We start from the raw sequence: 26,448 nt of genomic DNA, 5'->3' as shown, positions 1-26,448 counted from the left end.
TCTATACATTGTTTTATTGGCTGCGTTGAGTCATTGATGATTGTTTAAACATTCCTTGGTGTATCCTTCAGTGTTAGTTTATTTTTTTGCTGATTATGTTCATAAATATGCGTGTTGTGAGTGTTGGTTTGGCGCGTTGAGTTTGAAATTTCCCGCCGCGCGGCGCCACCAGTGACATTTGCCTTCGGCAGGTTGGCACTCGCTGCTTCTAACCAAAGCATTTTCGTTCGCAAGGTCGTCCGCTCGCGCGAGGCGCACACACCACGCATATTATTCCGATTGCGAGAGAAAAGTTCCGTAAAAAATCGTCAAAGTGATGAATCAGTGGCGGCAGTGAATTGTGACCACCGTCCACTTGTGTGCGCTGAGTGGCAGGTGCCAGCGCGCCAGCGTGAGAATATCAGCCGCCCGTCCGAGTGCCCGATCGGGGTGGAGAATCACGTGCCTTTTTACCGCAGCGGCTATGTTTTGATAGTGATACAAAATGGCGGGTGAGTGTCCGCGCCGTGGTGCTTTTCATCAACACGCGCGCCGCGCCGACCCCCTGTCTAATGTTGTGTGCGTTGTTGTGTTGCAGATCAATCGTTGGGCAAGGACGAGTGTCTGGACGACTGCGACGAAGGTGAGTTGGTCATCATCTCACACGTTTGTTTTGCGCCGCGCCGTGCCGCGCACGCGGTCGCCGCGTTTTGTTTTGGCAAGCAGAGCGGCGCGCGGCGTCCGCTTAGTATTTCGGGCGACGTCGTCGCGCTCGCTGTGTGTGGCGTCATCCCCGTGTGTCAGTGCGACAGCGCCCCGATGGACGGGGAATGCCGCCCCGCCGTGGAGTATTACGCCGTGGCCGCGCATCCGCAGCGCATACAGTGCGGTATCATGCCGTTCGGTGAGCCTCTCATCATACACATTTCTTTCTAGCTGCATTCAAAGCAGCCGCACATTGCATATATGTGCGGCGTAGTTGCGCTCAATGACGGCGCCTGTCTCTTTGACGTCAAGCGCGATATGTAACTCGCGCGCTCTTCGATTGCTAAACGCAATAAATTGATGTGTTATTTTTAATCGGCAACGGCGGCGCGCTTTTTCGGCGTTCGAGTGCTTTAAGCGAGGCTGCGTCGCGGCGCTCTCGAAAAAGCCATTCTAATGCCAATAGATAAAATTATCAAGCGCCGCGCGGCCGCTTGCGACACGGACGCGGCGGACACACGAAAAACAAACAAATTCCATTCCGATACCGGGCGACATTGCTACGCGTCTGCGTGCCACCACCTACAGTGTGTCCACCGCAAGTAAAAATAAACCCGAAAAACTTCTCGGTTGCATTTTCCAGCAACAATGTTGCAATGTGCAATTTTTAGCATTTCCAACTTCTTGGACGTGTTTTCTTCTTGCGCGGCGTGCCGAGCGCGTTGCATGGGTCAATGGACGTCATGCTTCTTTTCAAACCCCATCGTCCGCCTATTCGCTTACTATGCGCGAGCATATCCGCCACTCTGTCGCTTTCTGCGCATTCATAACATTATATACCATATGTCCGCACATAAACACCACACAGATATTTTTGCGCATAAAAAACTGAAATTTTTAATATAATAATGACGGGTTTGCCATTGTATAACGGGCTTCTGCTCGTCGTCGAATTTAATTCGCCTGCATTATGATCCTCACAGTTCACAGTTGTGTCTAATATGCCGCCGCTCGGTGTGAGCTATTAGAAGACGCGCGCCGCAGAAGACATGGGCGGGCACGCTGCACACACACGTTTCGTTACGTTTATTAACTTTTATTAAAGTAATTATTTTTTATTATATGCCCTAACGGTTAGCGATTTTATTTCGACAACGAAACTGCTAAATTACCACTAATTAAAATATTATTTATTCTACTTTGTAAAAAGGGATTTGCCTGTTTCTGTTTTTTTTTTTCGTCCAGTCGTAAATGTGTGTATATACAAGTGGTACGAGTCGAAAAACTGGAGACGTTTCCCAGAGCGTTGTTTAATTAATTAAAATTAGAGCCACAGAAGACGCAAGATGACGAGATATGAAAATTATGAATGATAATGATACGGCAGCCGAGAGCTTTATTGTGGTCTTTGTTTCACCAAGCGCGCGCGATTAGAATCAGCGTTTAACTTTTGAAAAAAAAAAAACATGCGCACGCTATGCCGAAAAAAACGCGTTCATATGTATTTACTTTAAAAGTTGATTCATTGATTCAATGTTCAATTCATAACTTTTTTTTTCTCTCGCTCTGCTCGCGCGTCTGCGATAATCATTTCGACTGTAATTGGCCTGCGATTAAGTTATTTTGACACGTTGGTCAATCGATGAATGAGAATAAAATGTTTTGAATGAAGTCGGTACAATATGGTAGTAAACGCGGGCAATCTCATAAAAAGCTGCTCCTGCTGTTGCTGCGTCGTGCGTCTGACATTGCTCCGACTTATTGTTAGATAAAGCACACGGGTGTCACTTCCGGAGAACGAGAGAGCTCATTCAATATGTAAATACGCGCGCGTCTCTTGCTCGCGCGATGTAAGTAACTTTGCTCCGTGGGATATCCGCTGCGCTGCGTTCATTGTATCCTCATCATAATATTTTTTTAGTTATTGAGCGGTTTGTCTCACAGCTTAACTCTGCAATACTCGCGCGAAAAAGTGAGGAGGTATGATGGGTGTTTGGGGGTTAATCTTGATATTTGAATGATGCGTGGAATGATGGTGATGATGATGACGGTTGAATGAAGATTTTATTCGTGCAACTGCGGTAAACCACGCCCGGCGGAGCGCTGCTTCCTATCGATTCTTCGCCGCCGGCGGCAGGCGACACACTGTATGCGGAGCCGCGCGTCGGCCCTCGCCCTCATCGCCGTCCGACCACCCTTTTGGTTGTTGGTTATATAGTAGTCGTGTAGTATGGGCGTACGCTGTGTCGTCGACCGGTGGCGCCCTCGCGATGCCGCGCGGCGACGGCGATCGCGCACACGGACTGACGAAACTCCACACCCGACGCAGCGCACGCGACGTATGTCCGATGTGTCCGGCGGCGGCTACGGTTGCTTTTTGCCCGCCGGCGTGCGTGCGTGCGTGCGGCGAATTGCGTCGCGGCGTCGTTCATTTTTGCACATTTTGCGGCGTGTTTTATTCATGCGCGGGGTGTTTGGAGAAAGTCGCGCAAATGGGTGGCACATTACGATGGGCTCATCCGTAATCCATGCCGGTAGCGATTGTTGACGACCATAGGTATGGTGATATGGTAGTGGTGGGTGTATTGTTACTGCAGTGTGCGAAATTTCGCAGAGTTTTTAAAGTGCGCGAAATGTCGCAGCGGCGTTGTGGTGCCTGTGAGCGTTGAGTGGCGGCACGCCGCGCCCTGAAACCAACCTTTGCGGCGAGCTTTTACGCTTTAGGAGGCCCCGAATGGTAATTAAACTGAACTGCACCCATCTTCTACTTATATTTATACCTTCGTAATCATAGCGCAAAAATTTAGTTTTAAAAATTAAATTTTTTTTCACTTTTTAAGTGTGAATTATCAGTTTGGTGGTTGGGGATTAAGGGTTGCGATGCGATGAGCGTAGTGGGCGCAGAGACGGCTAGCGTGTGCCGCGAAGCTTTTGATAGGCCGGCCGTAAATATCGATTCGCGTCTTACACATTCAACGATTTCGTGCCATCATCTTGTGCTTGTTGGGGGCCACTACTACCGGTGTGCGACACCTCCCTTAACAATCGACTACAATGCGAATAAAAACTAATAATAAGGTTATTTAAATAACACGCCGGAAAGTTTTTAATGAGGCGGCATTTATTTTGGGGCATTTTGGGGAATCGACAGTAATCGTCTGTTTAACGCCCTTTCAAACACACAATTGGCGCAATTTCTATTGTCGCGGAAGTTTCAAGTTTCTGACGGCGCCACTGCCTCCGCCGCCGTCGCCGCGCCAAAGCCCTTAACTCAATCTTTGCTCTCCCCCGAGGAGCGCACGGCCGCGCGCGTTGCTTTGATTACTCGGCTGCGTTTGTGCCGCCGGGGCGTCGAGTATTAATTAACGACTTCAAAAGTATGTCCAATTAGTCCACGAGCGCGCGCGCGCTTTCTGCTGCTGCTCACACTCGAAACTTTTGATTGAATTTGAATTTCGGTATTTTGCCGGGATTTGCTTGCGCGAGCAAAGCACTTGAAGAAAGAATCATCTGCGGGCGTCTGGCGGACAGTCTCGCCATCGCCACACTTTGCGATTTTTGCGCTCTTGGTGTGTTTTTTCCGCCTTCATCTTCTTTCGCTTTTCTAAACGGCGTGAAATGTAATTTATTGGTTTCGCACCGCCAGGCGCAACAGAGCGCTAACTAGCGGTACGTCTAGTCTCGACGTAACGGCTATTTCGATCCATTTCAATCAGCGGCGTGCTCAAATGCTGCAAATTAATTTCAGCACACTGAGCGGTTGGGAGACACCACACACACTGTGTATATGCAAAAATGTTGCGGTCAATTAAATCGGCGTTTAAAATGCTCACTTTTGAATGGCGTTGCGCACGCCTTTTATAGTAAGCGTAGATCCTGTAGTAGGATTTGTAGTGGACGTGATTATCGCGCGGGTGTGTTGGATATATATATGTGTGTGTGTGTGTGTGTAATATGAATGACGCGCCGCGACTCGCTTTGAATAAGGATTGATCCACCTACACACATAACACCTATGCACCCCCTTGGCGATGTCGCTGATTAAAGTAATGCAGTTTGGCTTGTTATTGTTTACAGGAGTGTACGAGCAGGGCGACGGTCCCGCAGCCGAGGAGATTGAAGATGAGGGACTCACGCCTCTGCAGCGCATCACCAAGTACGCCTGGGCGGAGGAGGTCTACAACAGGTCAGTAAATGTCTTCTTCTTGAAATGTTTAGGTGTTTGGCGGCAGCACGTGAGTCACACACGGGCTAGTAGTGATTCCGCGTGCCGAAAATTGGTGGTTCACGCGCGCCGCCGCGCCGCGACCGTTCGGAAATAGACGTCGCGATGCAAATTTAGCTCGCCCACATGTCGGCGTGCCCAGACGCGTCGCCGCGACACGGATTTTAGTCCTTGTGTCGTCCTCGCAAATATCCCTAAACGAAAAACTGCCATCGCCAGCGATAGTCGCCAGCAACTTGTATGTAGAGAGGCGCAGGCATATGCACACACTTGCGCTCAGAGATTTGTCGCGGTTTGGTAGTGATTCCTGTCTGGAGCAGTCTGGCCGTCGTGCGTGTTGCATAATTACGCGTGAATTATTTTGGGTCAGATGACATCATCGGCTAGTGGTGTATATTTGGATCCTGCCGCGTCTCTGAGCTCGCGTAGGTCATCGCACTCGGCGGCAGGGTGTTGCTGACCCGCCGACCCGATGGGGTAACAACCTACTTTTCGAGTGGCGGGCGCGCTGCATTGCACCCCTTTCAATCTCGTCTCTTTCGGTGATATTTTTTTACTTGTCATCGTCGTATTGGCGACATGCCGACAGCCCGACAGGTTTTTTTATTACGATGGGTATGATTTGCTGTTTTATGAGAGAAGGGGTGCGTAATTAAAATGATGAATATCACCAAAGTGATTCATTTACTTATTTATTGTTGTTGCACGAACAGGAAGTTGCACATTGCCGTATTTGGAATTTTAGTTTTGAATCATCTGAAGCATAGTGGATTAATGGATAATTTCGTGGAGTAATTTCGGTTGAATCATCGCATCTAGTTTGGTCGTGGCATTTGTTCTAGTAGCTGACTAGTCATTTCACCTCTAACCTATGAATAAGTTTACTTTTCTCTGGAAGCTTTTTTTCTGTACGTTGTGGCTGTATATGACTAATCCCCGAGCCTGTTTTGTAATTTGTGACTATTCATTCGGAGGGGTATAAAACGGTGGTTGGTTTTGATTTATTTCGTAAATAGAGCGGTGCGTCTATTGCCGTGTGTGTTGCTGCCCCTCTTGTGATATGGCGTTTGTCGGAAGAAGCCGAAAGGTAACAAAGTTGGTTGGAAAAAGCTAATCCGCATAATTCGAATAGGGTCCCAGTCACGTGAAAATAAAAGTTGTCTTTTCGCTTCGACGCGCCGTTCCCATGATGCCGCGCCGCATCTTGTTTGGCGGATTCCAGAACGGGACACCCTGGGAAACTAATTTCAACGTGTTTCTTGCTCGCCTTTTTTTTTCGCATGCGCCGAACCTTGATCCTTAATCTGCTTTCGAGTTGTGTGTAGCTGTAATAAATTCAGCGTAACAAGAACTCGATGCGGAAGGCAAACTTTCTTTCCTCATCGGCTTGAAACTCGTTGTTATTGCGCCGTACGTATTCTAATTTTTGCTTTGGCAACTTTGTTTACAAAAGTTGTCCGACACAGGCCGCGAGTCGGCCGGAGGAATTTGTGTGGTGGTCTGGAGAACAACATCGAGCGCGCGGTGCTCATTGGCGGTCGCGAGTACACCCACTTTGCTCGCTCTCAATGAAACAAGAGATAAAGGATACGCGAACGTCCAATCGGCCGCGATATCGATGGGTATGCGGCGTCCGGCGGTCCGAAAACCGGTTCCTCTTCTTTATCGCCGCTCTTCGGCTTGTTTTACTACACATGCTATAGTTTTACTCTACACGCGTACTACTGCTAAAAAGAAGTTTTACACGATTGAAGAAGGGTTGTGAGATTTAGGGCATTAATTTGCCATTAAGGACATTAGGAGTAGGGTAGGTCGCACGAAATCGTCTAGGGTTGGAATAGAAACGTTGTTATGCGGTCGTAAAAGTTATATAGAGTATAAACATATTGATATGTGTTGTTAAAAATCAATTACATTCGAAGGAAGCGCATATAATTTGGAAAATTATTTACTTTTCATATTATACATCACATCGTATTTACTGGTGGGTTTGGTTTGTTCTATTCTGTCGTGATGAGATATCTCGCGGTTGCAAACGGCATGTTGGGTTTGAGAATAGATGATATTAAACGCGAGGGTTCTTTAATGGACTGGCAAGCAATACAACAACGAAACCGGGAGGTGAAGTAATGCACATCTGCCGGGACAGGTGGGTTTGGGGTGCGAGGCGAAACACGCCGGACGGACGCGCGCCGCCGCGGCACACATTGGTTTGCGCTGGATAGTAGTACCTAGATGGTGGATGGATGTTAACGATAGTTTGTTGCTGGCTCGCAGCTTGCGCGATGTCGGTCTACTGCAACCTACCCCATCGCTCTTCCTGTCGCGCGGAGTGCATTGACACCCCGCCGACAGCAGCGTCTTCCTGGCTGCCACGACATCCGCCCTCTGCGTGGGCGTTTTGTTATAAATACATTCGGTACATTGTTGCGAACGAACGTGTTGATTATGTCAGGTACGGCACGTGGGGCGAGGCGGTTTTTGTTGTTTCTGAAGATGAGATGTTGAGTGTAATTAGGTGCATGTGTCAGTTTGATGCTTGATGCGTGCGGATGCGTATTTATAGGCGCCCTGCTGCACATGTCGATGGCTCGCCTGTGTTTTTTTTTTTTGTTGCTGCTTGGTTTTGTTTGTAGGCTTGCACACCTAGAGGTGCTATGCGACTTTGTTGGGCGCGCGCACGCGCGTATATTTAGCTCGTCGTTAAAATTAGCGCGTTGATGAGGATCGTCGGCAAGCGATGACTTGTCGCACGAGGGAAGAGGGTGCTTATTGATGGCTTGTCGTAGGTGTACGCGAGTAAAAGTATCGGAAAGGCAAAAGGGTGCGAAAGTGAAGGCCGCGCCAGATGTTGAACACACAGTCAAACGCGATCGACAGCTGAAAGACAGCTGCGTAGCATTCGACTTGCTGTATTGTAGTGCTTTTACAAGCTCAGAAATTGTTTAAGAATTTAAGAATTGCTTCTTGCGCGGGGCCCGTGAAAGATTTTGCGCGCTGCGCCACGCTTTTATTATTACCACCGTTTGGGCGCGTGCCGCCATCGGTGATGCATCTGTCCTTTTGCGCACCGTGCGCACCCGCACTCCACACAAACACTACCTGATATTGGACCTGCGGGCATAGATGTGCGAATTGTATTGTTTGCTTCAGCTGCGATTGTTGGTCGCGTGCGCTATGTATCGCTAGGTATTTGCCATTCGCTAGGCACGAGTCAATCCCGATTGGGTTTTTCTTATCGCGCGCGTGTACAATACAACCAGGTGCTGAAATCTGTCTGCGGCGGTATGCTGCGTCCTGCAGCTGTCTGCCCCGATTCGCCGAGGCAGGTGCGGAGAAAGACACCGCGGCAGGTGATGTGGGCACGTGCAAGAGACGCGCCCGGTCCGCAGATTTGAGGATGCTGGCGTGTATGTAGACAACTTTCTCTCCCCAGGGGAGCACAGAAGAGCAGGAAACAGACACGATGTCGAGGTTTTTCAGCGAACAGCAGGCGCAAATCTGTTGGCCTGTGATTAGGCGCTGGTTCGTTTCACTTTTTAAGATGTTACATAATAACGTTAATTAAGGTATACCTCGGTGTGCCATGTGCCACACGGTGATTGTCGGGCGCGCGCGCGCGCGAGCGGCAACACGTGACCGGAAATGGGATGATCGTTTGCCGGCCACCTGGCTCGTGCCCGTCGCGCCGTAGATGAGCTTTTTCGTTGTCGGATGGCCCGCACGGGTCGAAATTAACAGTAGTTTAACGAGGAAGACCTTAAACTTACACTATGATTATTATATTATTTTTAGTCACATTTTTTATATACGAGTATAATGGAATTTGGTGTAGTATTTATAACACGACGCTTTTGGGTGCTCGATGGGTGCGCTGCCTGGAAGACATTACTTGAGGAAATATCGTTTGTCTTTCAATGCTAAATATATTGAGCACGTGTCGCGCACGTCTGGGAAATTGATCTATGCAGATAGCCCTCGCGCGCGCGCGCGTGTGCACCCAACTCGAATTGCAGCGTCTGTGGGTGCTGCTCCTCCGGACGCGAGTAAAAATACATTCTCGGTGAAATGTAACAACACTTCCGCACCCTCTCGAAAGCGGGCATAACTCACGCGGGGAGACTGACATATGCCGCAGATTATAGTCTCGAGCGGGAATATGTCATGTCTAAAGCTCCCTTCTTTAAGACATACGGTGGGTGCGCGTTTATATATAGAATAATCGACTCGGGGTGCCAAAGTTAGACGACGACTTGGGTGCTCATCCCAGTCACGGACGCATTTTTAAAAGCGGAATCCACATCCTGGTGAGTGAAAGTGTCGAAGACGAAAATTGACACACGACGCGAGCGCGCGTTTGCGGGGGGGCCCAGTCATAACAAACTTATAAATAGAGCGTCGCGTCCCCCTTCCTCTAAGTTTTCCCGTGAGGCCCGCGCGCGCGTTTCGTGGGCTTTGCTTGCCCGCGCCGATTTCATTTCCACCCACACGCACCGCCAGCCGCCAGTAAATAGGACATAGCGCACCGCACGCACGGGAAGCGGACAAATCGCGCGCGCAATGATGCTGGTCTTCCATAACAAACGCTACGGCTACGGGCGTTGGTCTCGTGCACCAAGGCTGCTGCTGCTGCTGCAACATGGCCCCGGGCTGTGGATGGCTTATAAAATGAGAAATAGTTGGAATTCCACGCGCGAGAAATTGAGAAATATTATCATGGTATGTTGGAAGTCGCTGGTGGTACTGGCGCTGGTTCTTGTGCACACGCTGTAAGTAGTTGTAGTGTTGTGTAGGTCTCTTCGGCTGTAGGAAAGTGTCTGAAAGTTTATTAGCCATCTGGTATGCTGTTCGTTCATGTTTGTCTCGGGCATGCACTCGCGAGTAGCGCAATGTTTGTAAACAAGCTCTCGGAGCGCGCTCGTAGCTGTGGTGGTGTTGGGGGGAGATGGAGGAGGAGGTGGCGCGCAGGAGGTTGCGGGGACGTTGGATGGCCGGCGCGCGGAGTGCATCACGCCGCATCGGAAGTTCAAGGCCATTCCGCAAGAATCGCGAGAGTTCCTTACCTCTTTGTTTACATCGCGCGCGCGCGCGCGAGCCCGAGATGGTAGCTGCTTGCACGCCGACCGTCCATCTTTTGGATGCTGTGTGAGTGAGTGTGTGTTGCGCGCCGAAGAGATGCTGCCGCCGCGGTGCGAGAGGAGAACGCTTAACATTCCGCGGCGGCCGCGATCCGCGCGCCCGATTGCCTTCAGGTGTATCATCATCATCGAATACATGGTATTACGTTGGAATATTTTCACCGCGGCACTTTTTAAACAAGATTCACACATCCAGTGAGATGCGCACTGCGCTGCCTGTGTGTTTGTTATGTTATCATGTGTGGCGGCACTATTTGCCTTATTTACATCCGCTTGCGCCAAGCCGACTACAAAGCGCGCTGTGTGTATGCGATGCCACGGCCGCGATAAAAGCGTCTCTCGTCGGCCGGATGATGGTGCCATATTAGTTCTTGTCTGGGCAGTCTTGTTGACATGTTAATCGCGATGTGATGCTCATGCAAAGCTTCAACAAATTGACTGCCCGGCCGGATGTTATTCCATAAAGATTGCGATGGCGGAGAGGCGACGCGGTCATCCTCTTAGGCGTCTTCTTCTTGTTGTTGTTGTTTGTTGCGTTGCATCGGAATTCCGATGGCGGGAAAAGTCGGATTAGCGTGTTGTTGTAGTATGGAGTAAGTAGTATAGTAATAACTGCGCAGTAGGCGCTTTCGGAGGCTGGAAGGCGCGCGCGGTGAGACGGCGGAACCCTGTTCGGAATGTGGCCGTGGAGGCCACGCTGAAGGAGTGTCTGGGATGTACACATACGAGAGCGTGCACACGCACTCGGTGCGCGGCGATGTGGCCGGTCGGTCGGTCCTTCCAGGAATCGCCTCCGACCGCCGGTACACCCCAACCCCCCCAAGCCTGAAGCCGCCGCGACTTGCTTGTTCTCCTCTCATCTCTCAGCGTGTCCATGAACCGAACGAACTTAAAGAGAGCACCGAACTTTACACAAATCTACGCATGCCCTTCGCGTCGGCGAGTCGAGGATGCAAGCAGGCTGGAATGCCGACGCGCGGGCATCTCGGAGGTGTCTCTCATCGCGCGCGAGCGGCAGCGGAGCCGCGGAAGACAGGGGGATCCTTTGGTGGTAGGCCGACGAGATTTATCTCTCGATTCAGCGTAGCACACCACACACACACACACCGTAAATGCATATAAGCGCGCGATGCTTCGATACCACGAAAAACCGCCCCGAATAAAGCGAGCGTTGCCTCCCGTCGCGTCATCTCCTCCACATTCATTACAGGCGCAACAAGCTGCTCGCTCGCGGCGGCGCGCGCGATTCGACGAACGCCAAAGAAATGGTGTTGTCGGCCGGCGCCACGTTTGGCGCGGCGGCGTACGGACTCTCCCTGATGTAAATCACCCTGACCATTTATCACCAATCTTGGTGTGTTGTGTGTTCTCATGCTCCGACGTTTTCGCAGAGAGCGGGCGACCGCGATTCGTGGAAGCTCCGAGCGGCGCAGGTAGAAAAGTCGGCCAGTGCACCGCAACTCTCACACACAATGCGCCGCGCCGCGTGTTCATTGATATTGGGGCCTGGCGCGCGCATAATTGCGCTCCGTTTTGGAATTGCGCCAATGAAACGCAACGGTAAAAGCGGCCGGCAGAAAACGAGCGGAAACGCTTGAGATTCCAGCGAAATGACGCCGGGCGCACCGAAAATTCTTCCGCCAATTGATCGCGGAACGTGCGGGCCCAGCTCTCGGACTCGCGCTAATTGCCCGACCCAAACGCACCATGCCCCATCGTACATGCATTGACGCGCGGTGTGTGTCATGTGTGCGTGCGGTCCTTTCCGCGGGGCAGAGAGAGCAGCGGTGAGGAGGAATGAGTACTACTTGCAGCAGCGGCAGCAGCGGCGACGTGTATACAAATCATCAGGTTGTGTGTGCTCGGAGCGCGAGCGTGGTGTGACGGTTTCCCACGGTCGCGCTCGCACCCCCCCGTGCACACCGCGCGCGCGTCGGCCGGCAGCAACCGGAGGCGCTAATACCCAGAATGGAGCTGAGCGCGCGGCGTGCGCTTCTTGTGCGGCGAAATTCCTTCTGTTGTTGCTTGTGTTGTTGTTGTTGCGCCTCTTGTTGTTGTTGTTGTATCGGTACAGTTACGAGCTGCCGCTGCATTCCAGAGCTGACCAGCACGGCGGACAACCTGTAACATTCCTTCGGATGCATCGCGCGAAGAATATTAAAAAGCAACAACAAAAAAACTGCGCTACGAATTGATCACAAGTTGATGAACTTTAAGCGAAGAATTTATTTTCAGTTTAGGACGACGCCTGGCGCTTATTGTGTGATATTTAAGATGTTCAGCATTGTTATGATAGCGTAGGTGCGGCGCGTCGCAATTAGTCGGAGTCGTTAATGAGGAGAGGAGTTGCAGCAGCCGCGGCGGTCTCTCCTTGAACCGCGCCGCGTCCTTGCTGAGCGCATCTCTTGCCGGACTGCGGTCGCATTCGCGCGCATTCCATCGCGTGGAATGCCCCGCAGAACACACGAAGAAAGATGCTGCGTTCGATGTTAGCAGAGGTGAATATCAAGAAGATTGCGATTGCAGCAATAACCGCAAACGCGCCAAAACCTAGGACAACCTCACGTGCCGGATGATGAGTTTTGCAGTTAGCAGGTTGTCGGGGCGGCGCTGGTAGAATGCGGTGTTTGTTGTGTGTGCAATGTGCAATGATTACACTTCCCACACTAGCGGCGCAGCCACAGTCAGTCAGTCAATGTTTTGCGTCACTCGGGCGGCCGCCGCCGCGCGCGCTATCGTTTTGCGACGCCGTGACCCGTAACGATGCCGATGCCGAGCGAGAGCGGGTGGAAGTCCATTCAATAAAAAGCACACACATGCTGTGCTCGCGCGCGCCTCCACTCCTCTCCTCACCGCGCCTCGCTCGCACGTTTCATTCATTCATTATATGCGCTATGTCGGTCTCTACACGTGCGTGTGTGCGGCTTGGAAATTACGTCAGAGAGTGATTACACCGCCGCGATAATGCAATTGAAATTGTGCGGCGGCGGCAGCGGCGACTTGAACGACTTGTGTGTACTCTCGTATATACACATTGCGTGCGTATTGTATTGATTTTTCTTGGCGCGTTCGAATTTGAATATACGATGTGCTGCAGCAGCAGCAGCATCATCTCGAAATCTAAATGAGGCCGATGCGCGCGGTGCCGCCTTGTGATTAGGGGCGATGCGTGGAATGCGTCCGCAATGGAATCTGAAACGGGTTTTCTTCACTCGTGCGCGCGCGAGAGATGCGCTCTCTGTGGCGGCCGGTAGTATTTTTGTATCGTCATCTTGCGCGGCGGCGCGCTGGACACTCCGAAATTTTTTCGCCTTGTTTTCTGGGTCGGCGTCGTCGTTGACGCGCGCGGCACCTGTTTACTACTCAAAAGTCATCATAGTCGTCGTTGTAGTTTGTGTTCGTTTTTTTTTCGCGCGCGCGTGCGAAGGCGTTGCACGGCGGCGCTTGCTTTTCGTTGCGAGTTGTGCGAGATAATCGATTCGGGACGCCGCGGCGCGCCGCCGTGCGAGTGCGCGAGGGGGTTCTCGGGTTCAAGGTCTGTCGTGGCGCCCTGCGCCCGTTACGTAAGACGGGGTCAATGGCATCTGACGCCGCCGCGGCCTGCGCGTTTACACACGCACACATATGGCCGCACATCGCTGTTAATTCAGCTAATTAGCGACGGAGTGCGGACAGCGGACAATCGGAGTGGTGCTACTCGGTGGAAATATTGCGCTTTTACAACATTTGCGTAAAAGTAATCTGTTTTTTTTTTTTTTTTTTGACTCGTACTATTTGATTGTGATTGCGGGCGCGCATTTCTGATGCATCAATAGCGATGTGTGTTGTATGTATGGGTATGTTTACATTTAACATAACGGCAAATGCACAGCTCGGTTATGAATGAAATATGCTTGCACCGCAGAACGGCTTATCGCACATTGCCTTCGGGGCCTTTATCACGCACGTATTATGTCATTAAGTCGTGTGGTATTTTTTCCGCGGCTTGTTTTTTTTTTTTCTCCTCAACTGCAATGCAATTTTATTCGACGTTATCCAAAAAGTTCTCTGATGCGGGGTTTCTCTTTCGACCGGATTCCTCACACGGTCGGTACAAGTTAAGTGCTGGCTAGCGTGGTGGGCTCTCTGCGACTTGTGGTGCAACGAAGAGAGCGACCGCCGTGGAATGCGTGGGGTCTCTGCCACTAAGATTACTGACCGTATTTCCTGGAATCGGGCTGTTGTCGGCGTGCATCCCAAGTCAAAGAGGCTGCAAATCAATCAGCATGCACTTGATGTGTGAGAAGAATTGGAATAGTTTTTAAGTCTCGAGGAGGAGGAAAAAACGCGAATCGTCGTGCATGTTGCGCTGAAGAAAGTGAATGAACGCGCGGCGCGGCGACTCACTCGCTGCTGCTGCTGCTGGCGCGCTGGTTTCGTGCGAGAATCGCGTGTAATTCGATCCGTGTGTGTCGTGTCGGGCGAGCACAGCGAGACGACGACGACGTCTTCTTCCTCCTCGCCGCGCCCGTCTTTGCTTGCGTTGAATAAGTTTTGTTTGGGTTCTCTTGCGCGCACGATGCGTGCGTGCGTGCGTGCGGCATTCGGGCCCGCGACGACAGCGTCGGTTGCTTCTCCTGTGCCTATGCCTGCCTTTGCCGAGGAGGCACTTCCGGGCGAGTCCACGCCGAGGGGTGAGTGCGGAGGACCGACGCTCGCGAGCGCGCGCGCCCCTCCTAATCCACTTAGCGGTGCGCTGGTGTGCGTGCGGTGGCGCGCCATCTGCGGCGTACGCGAGCGCGCGCGCGTTCAGTCGCATTTCGAATGTGTTGATGTTGTGTTGTCGCGGTGTGCGCGTCGTCGTGCATTGCGTGATGCAAAAGGCAACGCGCATTGAAACAAAACAAACGAAATATAAACAAGCGCGTTGCAAATACCCGAAAATGTTGCATTATCGCGCGCGCGCGCACCGGAAGTTGCGAGTCGATTATGGATGCCAGTGTATTCGGCGAGGATGTTTGGTGCTTGTTTGTGGCGGCATCGTCGTCGCTGTTCGGGAGGACTCGTCGTCGGGGACGCACAGGATGTGAACACGTGCACACGCGACACATGACTCCGCGCCACAGGATGTGGCTCAACCGGAAATCATTTATTGGGCGCATCCGAGGTAAGCCGACCTTTTTAACGGCGTCGTCTTTTTGAATGGACGCGCGCGCGCGCGTCGTTGCTGCTGCTGCACCTTCGAAACACAACGTTTGTTGTAAACGTCGAGCAGCGTGTGTGTGGATGATGGATATGTGCTGCGGGGTGGGGTGCGGAGGCGGCAGGGAAAATAAAAGAAGCATGAATCACTGCTGAGGAATCAAGTTGCATATTGTTTAAACAAGTTTATCGCAGCGCTAATTATGAATGGTGTGGTGCGTTGTGTGTGTGGTGTTTATTAAGTGGAAATGCGCATTTGAACCGCGAGGTCGTTGTCATGGTTACGCCGCCTTAGAACTGCGTCGTTTCTTTCGCCTCGTTCGCGTGCATGTTTTCGGATTGCGCCTCGCTTTCCATATCGCGCGCGCGCGCGCGCCACGGAACTTTTACGTCGTTCTCTACTGCTGCTCGATGACGAAATGTAGGCAAAAACAACGCAGGTCCTGCGTTTACACGCGCGCTCCTCCACCAAAACAATAAATAACCATTTTTTTCCAAATTTTTAAACGCATAATGAAAATTTTGAATTAATTGGATCAGCATGGATTTGAGTACCTACACAAAATGAAATGTCGGTGGTGGCCCGCGGCGGCATATTGTGTTGTTTTTTTTTTTTTTCGAGATGCCATTTTATCATCATCGAGCGCGGCACGTCGTGTTTCTCTCTGAACATGTGGTTGAAGTGAAATTGTGGCCTCCATTCGGGGACCGTGAGAGTGTTTGTTCCGTGTTGGCTGGAATGCGAGGGCCGTTATGTTGTGCACGACACCGACACAAACACACACGCGCGGCGCACAGCAGACAAACGCGTACGCTCGATTGGTCCCTACTCTCCTCTCCGATCAAGCAGAATGCAGTCGGAGAGAACATCGCTAGCATCATCTCTCCTTTCTTCTCTGATCTCGCGTGTGTGTGTGTGGTATACACAATATTCGAACGCATCTCAGACGCTAGGCTCTCTTGCTAGGCAAAGAACGACGACCCATAAACCACCATAAATATATTAGTTGTTCTACAAACTGGCATCGTCTGCTGTCGCACACTAACAAATAATTCTATCTAGGCGCAAAAAACACGTGCGAGTTGAATTTATCATGTTGAGATTAATGGAAAACTGAACAAATAATCTATACGGATGCATAAATGATGCATTTATTCTTGATTTGATATTTGTAATAGGTATATCCTGGAAGGTTTTGCGTATGTATCTATGAGTTGGCTTTATTGGCATGACGACACACTCTTCGTCCTACTACGATGTGATGGTGACGCGATGACGCCTCTGTTGCGTTTTGTTCCATTCATACAGCACAGCGTGCGCATTCCACGCGATGGCGTCACTTCCGGCCCACGGCCAGAGATCTACTCTCGATTCGTAGCATGAAAAAAGCGCCGCGCCGATAGCGTGGTATCTGAAATTGCTTTGTTTGTATGAATTGTTGTTAAATGTTGTTGTTGTTGTTGTTGATGTTTGTGAGTGTGATTGTCGACCTTGTTACGCATCCAGCTCCATGATCCATCCATTCATGGATGATGCCCCACTCGGACCACACATACCAAGGCTCCTCTCTCGCGTTTGGTATGAAAACGCCGACCGTTTACTGTTACGCGCGCTCGCCGGCCGTATACTATGAGATTCTTGAAAGTTCAATCATCCCGACCGACAAGTGCGTGGTGCGTGCGTGCGCCTGGCTAGTGTGTCGCCGAGCGGCGAAGAATCGCCTAGGCGCTGGCCTAGAGCAGCGCATTTTTTCGTCCTCCTCCTCTTTGGTTTGGTTTCTTCGGCGGCAAGGCCTTTGGCGCGGCCTTGCCGTCATCAATCACCTCTCTGAAATTTCACTTTGTATCGGCCCGACCGACAAACATTCGATACGTTTTCTAATTGGGCACATCAACAAATGTGCGTGGCATTTAATTATTCTGCGTCTGTTTTTTCATCTGTAGTTGTATGTTTGTGTGTGTGTAGTTGTTATCGCTTTCAGTTTGCATCACGCGTTGGCGATTTATGAATGTAAACATAGTGTTAACGTCAATTGTTGCGCACGTCGTGGCGTGGCCCGCAATCGACAGGTGGACGCGCGCCGTGCGGCGGTCAACGCACCGGAACATTCCGGGAATGTCGCCGCCGCTTTGGTATATCGATTCTGGACTAGTTCTGGATTATCTACGGACTACTCTTTCGGGTTGGAGCGTAAAGGTTGTTGACTGGACAACGGTTGGTGTGTCTTCACGTGTGTGTGCGTGCGTGTTGTATGTTGTGATTCCGTCTGAGACCCGCATTCCGAAGGCAGGTCACACATGCCGCGCTCGCTGACGCGTTCTCTATGCTCACTTCTTGTGCGATGTGTGATGGTCGAGGAAGAGAGGAGACGGTCAGTTTGATTGTTTGTCACGTTTCGCTGCTGCTACGTGAAATTGTGCTGATGGTGCGAATTTTTCCATCGGGACGACGACTGGTTGGTTTTCGTACCTGAAACGGCACAATCCGGACACGCCCCACGATGCTAGGAATGTCCGTTTTTGCACGCACGCAACGCACTCTCACCCTAGCCGACATTGTCGCGCATTGTGCTCCCGGCTATTGTTGCCTAATGGCTTTCGCAAATTTTTCGCGGCGTGAAAGTGTCACACCTGGCCTCTTCTCGTTTGGGGTGGCATAATTACATTGGACGGTATTAAAATTCATATTTCTAGACTTTTGACGCAAGTGCCGGAGAGCAGCGGCCCATCATCATCCACTCGGCCCCGGGGCGTTGTCTCTCCATTTCCGCTCCATCTTTGCACCCCGGACTAATTGCATATCGCACATTGAGTGGAGTTTGCATTCCAATTCAATCTCGAATATTTCGATGCGAACGGCCAATCATGAATCTTTAATATCGGCTTTTCCCCAAGGGAGCAAAGCATATTTGCGTGTGTTGTAGTAGTATGTGCACCGAGAGCGCCGCGGCCATCTTAGCTCGCGTCGACGAGGCGGAGACTCGGGCGCGCGCACGTCTCGCTCGCACACTCGGTGGCTCGCGGGTGCGTGCTCGCATTAGCAATTCCAATTTGGGAACCCAACTTCCAACTTGGAAGCGATCGGCATTGCTGGGCCCCACCCCACTCGAATCAGTGGCACGCTGCTGGTGGAGGATTCTTCTTCATCGCGATGACAATTCGTCCCCGCGAACCTCTGTATTGTTCTAACTGATGAGTCTCCCTTACTTTATCTCTCCGTACCTGATGATAATTATTCATTCGTCGCGCGTAGATAAGGTGACGCGCGCTCGGTGGAATCTTGAGCGAATTACGTGCGAGATAAGGCAGGCGGCGGAGACGCGCGCGCGCGCGTGCGTGGGCGAGAAAAGGCGCATGCGACGTCACAGAGAGCGTGTACGCGCGCGCGTCTGCGACGTAAGATAATTTCATTCATCGATGCCGATGCGCACGTCCAATTGGATCGCGAGATGCGCCCGCATCCGCCGCGAAGCTTCCCGCCAATCTCGCGCGTCGTGCGTGCTGCGCGTGCGCGCCACACTCACTCACTCGCTCAGCTAACGGCGCCGACGCGCTCTGGCAATTGGAGATTTCCCGCCAATGCATTTCGCGCCCTCGTGCGTGAACCACGTGTTTTTGTTTGAAACTTTTCGAATATGTGCGTCCCTAGTGAGGATGAGTGTTAATATTCAGTGGTTTTCGTTAATTACAGAAAGTATGTGGCAACGGTATTACTGGAGATTATTCAAATGGCGCCCGCCGAACCGCTGAGCACCGATCTTCCTCAGATTATGGACATTTTTGGAAAATTAGTACATGATGCTGGTAAGTTTATTTTTTCAATATTTCTTACACAAACAATTTGCAGATTTACCTGTAGTATTGCGAAGTATAAACCTGCGCACGTATTAGATTGGCATTGGCGATTACTAATTAATTATTAACATTGGAATGCGGTGCACGGTGTGAATCATGAAATGTTTAATGCAATGCTCACTGTGCACAGCCGCCGGCGCCGTAATCGTACATGAATGAACGATTGTGACAATGAGTAACAACAGAAAAATGTCAGGAGTGACGGTGTAATGCAAATAATGGAATTTCCGTTACCATCATCTCACTGTAAACCAGCAATAATCGATTGCTTTTCTCGAAATGCATGCGTTATTCACAACACTATAGAAGTTTGAATTACAAAAGTAAAATTAGATTGTCCTCCGCATCTCGTGGGATGCATTTCAGGCACGTGGCGGCCGTGTTTAACAAGTACTCGGGAGATTTGTTGCGTAACGCTGAGACCCCCTTGCTCTGCTGCAGAGACGCATCTCTTGTGTTTCTTTCGCCGCAGGAATAGAAAGGAGGAGGAGTGAACGTGTCGCGTCGTCTAGAGTAGCGAGTAATCCAGAAGGAATGTGCGAGCTATTTTGGTCGGAGGGCAGCGCGCTTCCGGTCGGCGACGACAGGAAACTGCACACGTGGGCCCCCTGCAAACGGTGTATAAATAGTTTTGGGGGGGCACCCTAAGAAATGCGGCGTACACCCCCAGCGAACCCGCGCTGCGCGTCGTCTCTGCTAATTATAGAATTTATTGGGATGAGTCAAATTCGAAATTGATGTCAAGTTGCTGCGCTGCTGCTTACCTCGACCGTTTTTCTTTCAAATTTGTGCGAACAGGCTAATATCGATTATTGTGGGGGCGGTGGCGGCAGGTCGCGTATTTTCGGTGCGTAGTTTCCGCGACACGCGCTGCGTGTGTCTCCCTGAACTTGACACACTGTCCGCAATATTGTGGCCCAACGCAAATCAAAACCGCACGCTGCCGCATGCACGCTGATTGCATTCCCCGGAACCATTTGTAAACGATTATCAAATGTAATAGGTTGATTTGATTTTAATTGAAAACGAACCAACTGCCATTTTGTAACAAGGCGCTGGCGCTGATGTTGAAAAGTTGGAAAGGGCGCCAACGAGCTCGATTCGTGGAACGTGCGTACCCACAGGTTTGCTGCACGCCGGGCGGAGAACCAGTTTAGAAATTATCATCATCATCGAGCGCAGGCATGTGAATGCAATATGTGTGTGCATCGCCGCGCGCGCGTCGATGTTTAGAATCCCGACGTGTAGTGTGTGTTGCGTGCGTTCTCTGCGAGACGCGCGTTTAGGAATGCGACGCGATGCGCCGGCCGCAACGGTAAACTGTGCGGCGCGCGTTTGGGACGCTCGACGCTGGGCGTTGCTGAGCCGCGCGCCGCGACAGAAGCCTCAATGAAACGTAGTAGTGCGCGCGCGGCGGGCACACACGAGCGGGGCAACGATCTCGCGCGTGGCGCCGCCAGGTGCGCCTGGCATGAACTAATCTCGCTACACGACTGGCTCTCGGCGCGTCCGTCGCGTAGCCGCAGTTCGCCGAAGCGGCACGCACGCCGCCCGCATGGCTTCCATAACGGCGTCGCGCGTGAGTTTTGCCCGCGAATTTACGTTGTTTCTTCATGTGGTGGTGTGTGCTTCCCCCCGCGACGTTATGGCAGTGCATGTCCTGCAGGAATGCGGACAGGTCTCTGCTGTCCGTACCCGACTGGGCGGCTAACCTCGCACGCGCGGCATGGCTTCTGTACGCCGAACGCGTCCGCTAGTCGTCAAAATGGTGGTGTGGTAACCTCGTGTTGAGAGCGCGCGTCCCCCGGTACGAGACCCGCTTCCGCTCGCTACTTCCAGCGTGCGCGCCGGGAAACAACGCGGTGCACATTCGGTATGTTTCAGCTCTTCTTCCGCATTGCGATATCAACGATATGCCCATGCGTCTCACATGTGTTGTACAAGGTTTGTTCTGTTTTTGCAGAAGTTGTGGTGCGCATCGACGCGCTGGAACATATCCCGAGCCTGGCCGGCATGGCGCTTAAATGCGCGCAGAAAGTGCCGGCGCTGGCAAACATCACCAGCGAATACCTGCTCTCGATGGTGGTGAACAACCTCGGCGACAACGACAACCAGGTGCGGAAACATGCGCAACGCGCGCTCTTCACGTTACTTGAGCAGGGACTAGTCAGCAAGGCGCAAGCAGAGATCCAGGTCTGTCCAACGATCCTGGCGTTGACACGGAAGGAGTCCATGGTCACCGACGGAGTGACTGTAAGTACTCAGCCAGATAGATACATTTTAGTTCAGTAACACTCATCATCTTGCAAACAGTCATCTGCAATATGAAAGACATGGGTAGTGAGATGTGGCAGTTCCTGGTGTCTCACTACCTTGTCTTTCATGTTGCACATGAGAATAACCGCATCATCCGCTTCAGCTGTCTCGGTAAAGTTGGTCTGTCTATACTCTTCAGAGTTGGTCTGTTGTAGGACTTTTTAGCTATCACAGCCAGCTTTGATGAGCATAGCTGTTCCATTCATTCTTCAATTGTTTTCTTCAGTTTGTTTTCACTGCCAATTGCGCATGGCCGTGCCGTCAATTTGGTTGTGAAATCTGTTTTTTTCGTACAGTTATCACAGCCACTTTGATGAGCTCGGCGGTGTAGCCCCAATCAACATGAAAAACAAGTGAAAATGTTACTTGCTGAATTTTGTTCTAGTGTGTTTTAGTGATTCGTTGCTGCGAATGCCTTTCCCGTCAATTTGGTTGTGAAACCCCCACGATTGCAAAGGTATCACAGCCATTTTGACGAGTTAAGTTGTTGCGCGCCCGATCGACGTGTGGGATTTCCGCTCCCCTACTTTTCGGCACTTTTGGAGGAGTTGTTGCGGCGCTCATCAACTGGATGTGAAATGGATGTTTGACACATATCACAGCCAGCTTTGATGAGCGCTGCATAATTCATGACGCCGGTTGAGTGCTGCTACTACTGGGCCATGCTGGGCGAAAGAGGAAAGATGATGGTGGATTGTGTGCGGTGTGTAGTATGGCTCTCATCAGTTGGATGTGAAATGTTTGTTTGTTTCATATCACAGCCAGCTTTGATGAGCGTTATGCTGTTCAGAAACAACAGCGGAACCAATGGCATTTAATTTTTGCGTGTTTGTTAATGTTGCGATTTAGTACCTGTTTAATGTGTTTGTTTTACTATTTTGCAGTTGATGGCAAAGGTTGTGCCACTTCTCGGGCGAGATGTCACCGAACGAGTGTTCCTCGACAGATTCGTCGAATTGTGTGCCGCAATGAAATTTTATGTCCGTAAGATTTGCGCATCGCATGTTGGCGATTTTTGCGCCATTATTAGTCGACCTCTTTTGAAAAAGTACTGGTGAGTATCGTTAGTTTTAAAAGATAGTATGAGTTTTATCTTTATATGATGATAATTGATTACGACGGTCTTCCGACACATCACATGGAGATATTTTTTTAGTAATCACTGATTGCCTTCTTGCAATTAATAATACCTGATATTTCAAGGAATTTAAACTAATAGAAACATTTGTTGCAGTTCATAGCCTACGCAAAATTGTGCAACGATGAGGCCTGGGGCGTGCGGAAAGCATGCGCCGATGTGGCGATGTCTGTATCGTGCGCGTGCTCGCCAGATCTTCGGAAGATGGTACTGGCGCCGGCGTTCGCGCGTCTCTTACGCGACAAATGTCGGTGGGTGCGCATCTCTGCGTTTCAAACACTCGGTCCTTTCATCTCCACCTTTGCGGAGCCGACAATCACATCACTTGCGTATAATAATATGGGCGAGCTGGTTCTCGTCTGCTATGGCAGCGAATTTAAGTAAGTTGAATAATCTTTTGAGTATGTAGAATGATTGATCATAGTTTGCATGATGATACTTTCCACGACGGTCTTCCGAGATATATATGAAGAATATTCGTGTTTTCTGATTTCTTACTTCAATATATTTATATTAACAAATGTTCATCATGATTAAATTTAACCTGAACACTTTGATTATTACAGAATAAATAATTCATCATGCACGCCAATGGATGAAGTAAAGAATTTGTTTTACCTCTGTTTGGATGACTTGGACGACGACTCGTATGACGTTGGCTTCGTTCGAAAACGAACAGAGGAAGGTGAACAGCCGCTGCCACCCGAAGAACTGCCACAGTTGGAAGCGCCACCACCACTCGATGAACAGTCTAACGCGCAAAAGACGCCGCCACCTCCTGAAGAACAACTTCCCGCGCCGAAGGAGCTATCACCACCACTCAAAGACGACAGGAAAACCGATCCAAACAATGCGTGGGTGATGGACGTGATTCTTAAGGGCCTGGACGATTTCATGCTAACAGAGGACTTCGACAACGATGAGATGATCTTACGTAGCAACAAATCGACCGACGACAACAAAAAACAATGTGATAATTTAGGTAGTGAGATTAGCACAATTTCGAATCCGGCGAGCGGCGATCAATTAGAGAACGTCGATCTGAGCCGGAGCGAACAAGCTACCTGCAGTAGCAGTGGCGATGAAGCCGATCGCGCCGATTCGGGCGGCGCTTGCGCTGCGGCGACGCCCGAAGGTAATAATGATGAGGACGGTTTGGAGTTATACAACTCGCATAATTATTGGTATGTGCCTCCAGATATGCCTTTGGATCCTAATATTGTAGCAGGAATTGAAATTGAAAAGACTGCTTCTGACACTACCGATTTACCATCCGCACAAGAGGTAACTATTCTCTCTGCCGATTTTGGCGCAGTTTGAAAAATCTATTCCGTTTAAAAAAAGTACACAGCAGAATCTCGTCATGTTTAATTTCGGTATGAAATTTGCTTTCGTTTGTGTTTTATATGGATCATTATTAACAATCAGAACAAACATGTGGCAGATTTATAATTGAGCAGCGTAGAAAGTTTTCCGTGCATGATAATTAAAATCGCTTTGAAATTTCATTCATGTTTTATCGCTCACTTACATGCGTGCTTGGAATAATCTGTACTAACTGTGTTTTTATGTTTTTGTTTTTAGAACACGGACGCTTTTTGCAAAACTGAAACTGATTTTGAAACAAACAATCTTAACGAAACCGTTGTTGTTGCGGCTGCCGCGGACGCAACCTTCAAAGCTGATTCGCCATCAGGTAATTGTAAATATTTTACCGCCATTTTCAAAAAATCTTCATTCTACAAGACTTCTGGACAAAATTATTATTTTTATCATGCAAGCTGATTCTGCCACTAATAAAGCAATTAATAAATGCGAGTTCTGAACTCTTGTAGTCTTCGATGATGACATTTTGATTACGACGGTCTTCCGACACATCAAATGGAGATATTTTTAGTAATCACTGATTTTTTTACGGGATAAAAGAACGTCGCGTTGAATTTGTAGATGAGTGTGTTAAAATGTTGTGCATTTTGCAGATGTGTTACTAGACGGCGAAAGCGCCGAGATAACGGAGTTAAAGGAGCCGCCACAAAAGATCGTGCCGCAGCTTCTCATCGATCACTTTATCTCGATGGCGGATCCGAGTATCGCGCAAGACATCGACGACAACATTGCCTATCACTGTGCCTATTCGCTGCCCGCCGTTGCGCTCACGCTGGGCAGCGTCAACTCGCATTTATTGAAGGAGACGGTTGGCACGCTGGCGGCCAACATGCAGTACAAGGTGCGCCACACGCTCGCCAGCAGCCTGCATGAGTTGGCGATCATCTGGGGAAGCGATATTGCTTCCAATGATCTCGCTCCCATCTTCAACGAATTTATCAAAGACTTGGACGAAGTGCGCATCGGCGTGTTGAAGAACCTTGCTCAATTTCTAAGAGTGAGTATTTAAACTGCCCCAAAATGAGTTATTACTATTGATTATTATTTACTTACAGCTTATAAATCCAACTAAGCGGTCAATGTACCTGCCGCGTCTGTCGTTCTTTTTGCAAAACAATCAGAAGCTGAATTGGCGCTATCGGCACGAGCTTGCCGAACAGTTACTGAAGTCAGTGACAATGTTTACGCCGTCAGAAGCGTCCAAGCATATTTCACACATTGCTCAGCGCCTGCTTTGCGACAAGGTGGCGGCCGTGCGGCAGATGGCACTCAAACTTGTGGCGCAGTTGCTGCAGCACATCAACAGCGAGCCGGGACTTTCGTCGCGGATGCTAATTAAATTCGCTGAGACGTTTGCACACTCGAAAAAGTGGAAGCTGCGCCAGACGTTTGTATTCCTCAGCTGGGAGTTGCTGGTTGGAAAAGCACTGCCCATCGAACAGTTTGCCAGCGATGTTATGCCGCATCTGCTTGATCTTAGTTGGGATCCTGTCGCCAATGTACGATTGGTTGTGGCGCAAACAGTTGTTACACATATGATAAACAACGGTTAGTATTACTATGACTTCATAAAATGCAATAGTTCAATTCTTTCAATTAGCATGATTATAACATATACAATACGAATATATTTATGAAGACACTTTTGTATAAGGCAGACTATGATTTTTATTATCATTTCTAAAGTTTTTCTATTTTTGGTAAAATGGATTCTATAATTCCATGTAAAATTCGTTTTCAGAATATTTCCGAGATCCAGAAAATCAACACTACGACCTGTTGGAGTCGGTGCTGCGTCGATTGCAAACTGACGAGGACATCGATGTACGACAAGCGGCTGTGGTTGATGCGTGCCAGAAGTACGCCTATTGAATAATTTTGGTTGAATGTTTTACACGGTTTTACATCAAAAGCAGATGATTGCAATTACACACGATTTTTACATCAAATGCGAGAGATTGCAGTTACACCCAACTTTTACATAAAAAATTAACGAGAGATTGCGGGCCTAAACCAACTCGTACTTTTATTCTTGTACATTATAGTTATGTATTAGTTATGAATATGTAAATGATGAAGAAAAACACGCGCCGATTAGTTTAATATTTTGATGGTTTTATATGAGATTGAGCGAGCGAGCGAACGAGAGAAAGAAGTTATATTTGTTAAATTTAAAATAATTGTATGTAATATTCGCCAAAACAAGAAATTTTTAGAATGATTCTAATTTTTTTATTCTATCCCCTTTCCTAACACATGATAGCATTATCAGAAATGACCGCCGCGGATCATTATTCTATCAGAAACTGTATAGATACAAGCTATTAAATACCAAGATTTAACAAAAGCGTCAAGCTGACGGACGATATGGAAATCCTTCAATATTTGCTTTTCTTGTGACCGCAATACAAACTATTCTGCTGAATGACTCGGACACTAAAGCACGTTGGCCTTTTTATACATTGGACTGATCCGCAAATTGCGAGATGAAGAGAAAACGATTAAAGCCGGCTTCGTTTGAAACG

The 26,448-nt window shown here is 49.7% G+C and overlaps 1 protein-coding gene across 1 annotated transcript; it reads left to right on the top strand.

Annotated features, from left to right (window-relative positions):
• The first annotated feature begins 212 nt into the window (after nucleotides 1-212).
• On the top strand, nucleotides 213-26,144 carry LOC135802376 (serine/threonine-protein phosphatase 4 regulatory subunit 1-like). Its single transcript, XM_065315957.1, is given in 14 exon segments — nucleotides 213-491; nucleotides 578-622; nucleotides 4,762-4,870; nucleotides 18,920-19,032; nucleotides 21,047-21,336; nucleotides 22,284-22,431; nucleotides 22,434-22,453; nucleotides 22,634-22,917; nucleotides 23,104-23,672; nucleotides 23,736-23,821; nucleotides 24,122-24,233; nucleotides 24,517-24,920; nucleotides 24,979-25,471; nucleotides 25,665-26,144. Coding segments are annotated over 14 exon segments (2,811 nt in total). The 5' UTR covers nucleotides 213-484; the 3' UTR covers nucleotides 25,796-26,144.
• Nucleotides 26,145-26,448: the final 304 nt, after the last annotated feature.

Source organism: Atheta coriaria, unplaced genomic scaffold (genome assembly GCF_025399875.1).
Source record: "Atheta coriaria isolate IRGN ID8LTWV9N9 unplaced genomic scaffold, Caltech_Dcor_3.1 hic_scaffold_16_pilon, whole genome shotgun sequence".
Taxonomy (NCBI): domain Eukaryota; kingdom Metazoa; phylum Arthropoda; class Insecta; order Coleoptera; family Staphylinidae; genus Dalotia; species Dalotia coriaria.
Note: the sequence above shows the minus strand (reverse complement) of the source record. Positions and strands in the feature narration are given on the sequence as shown.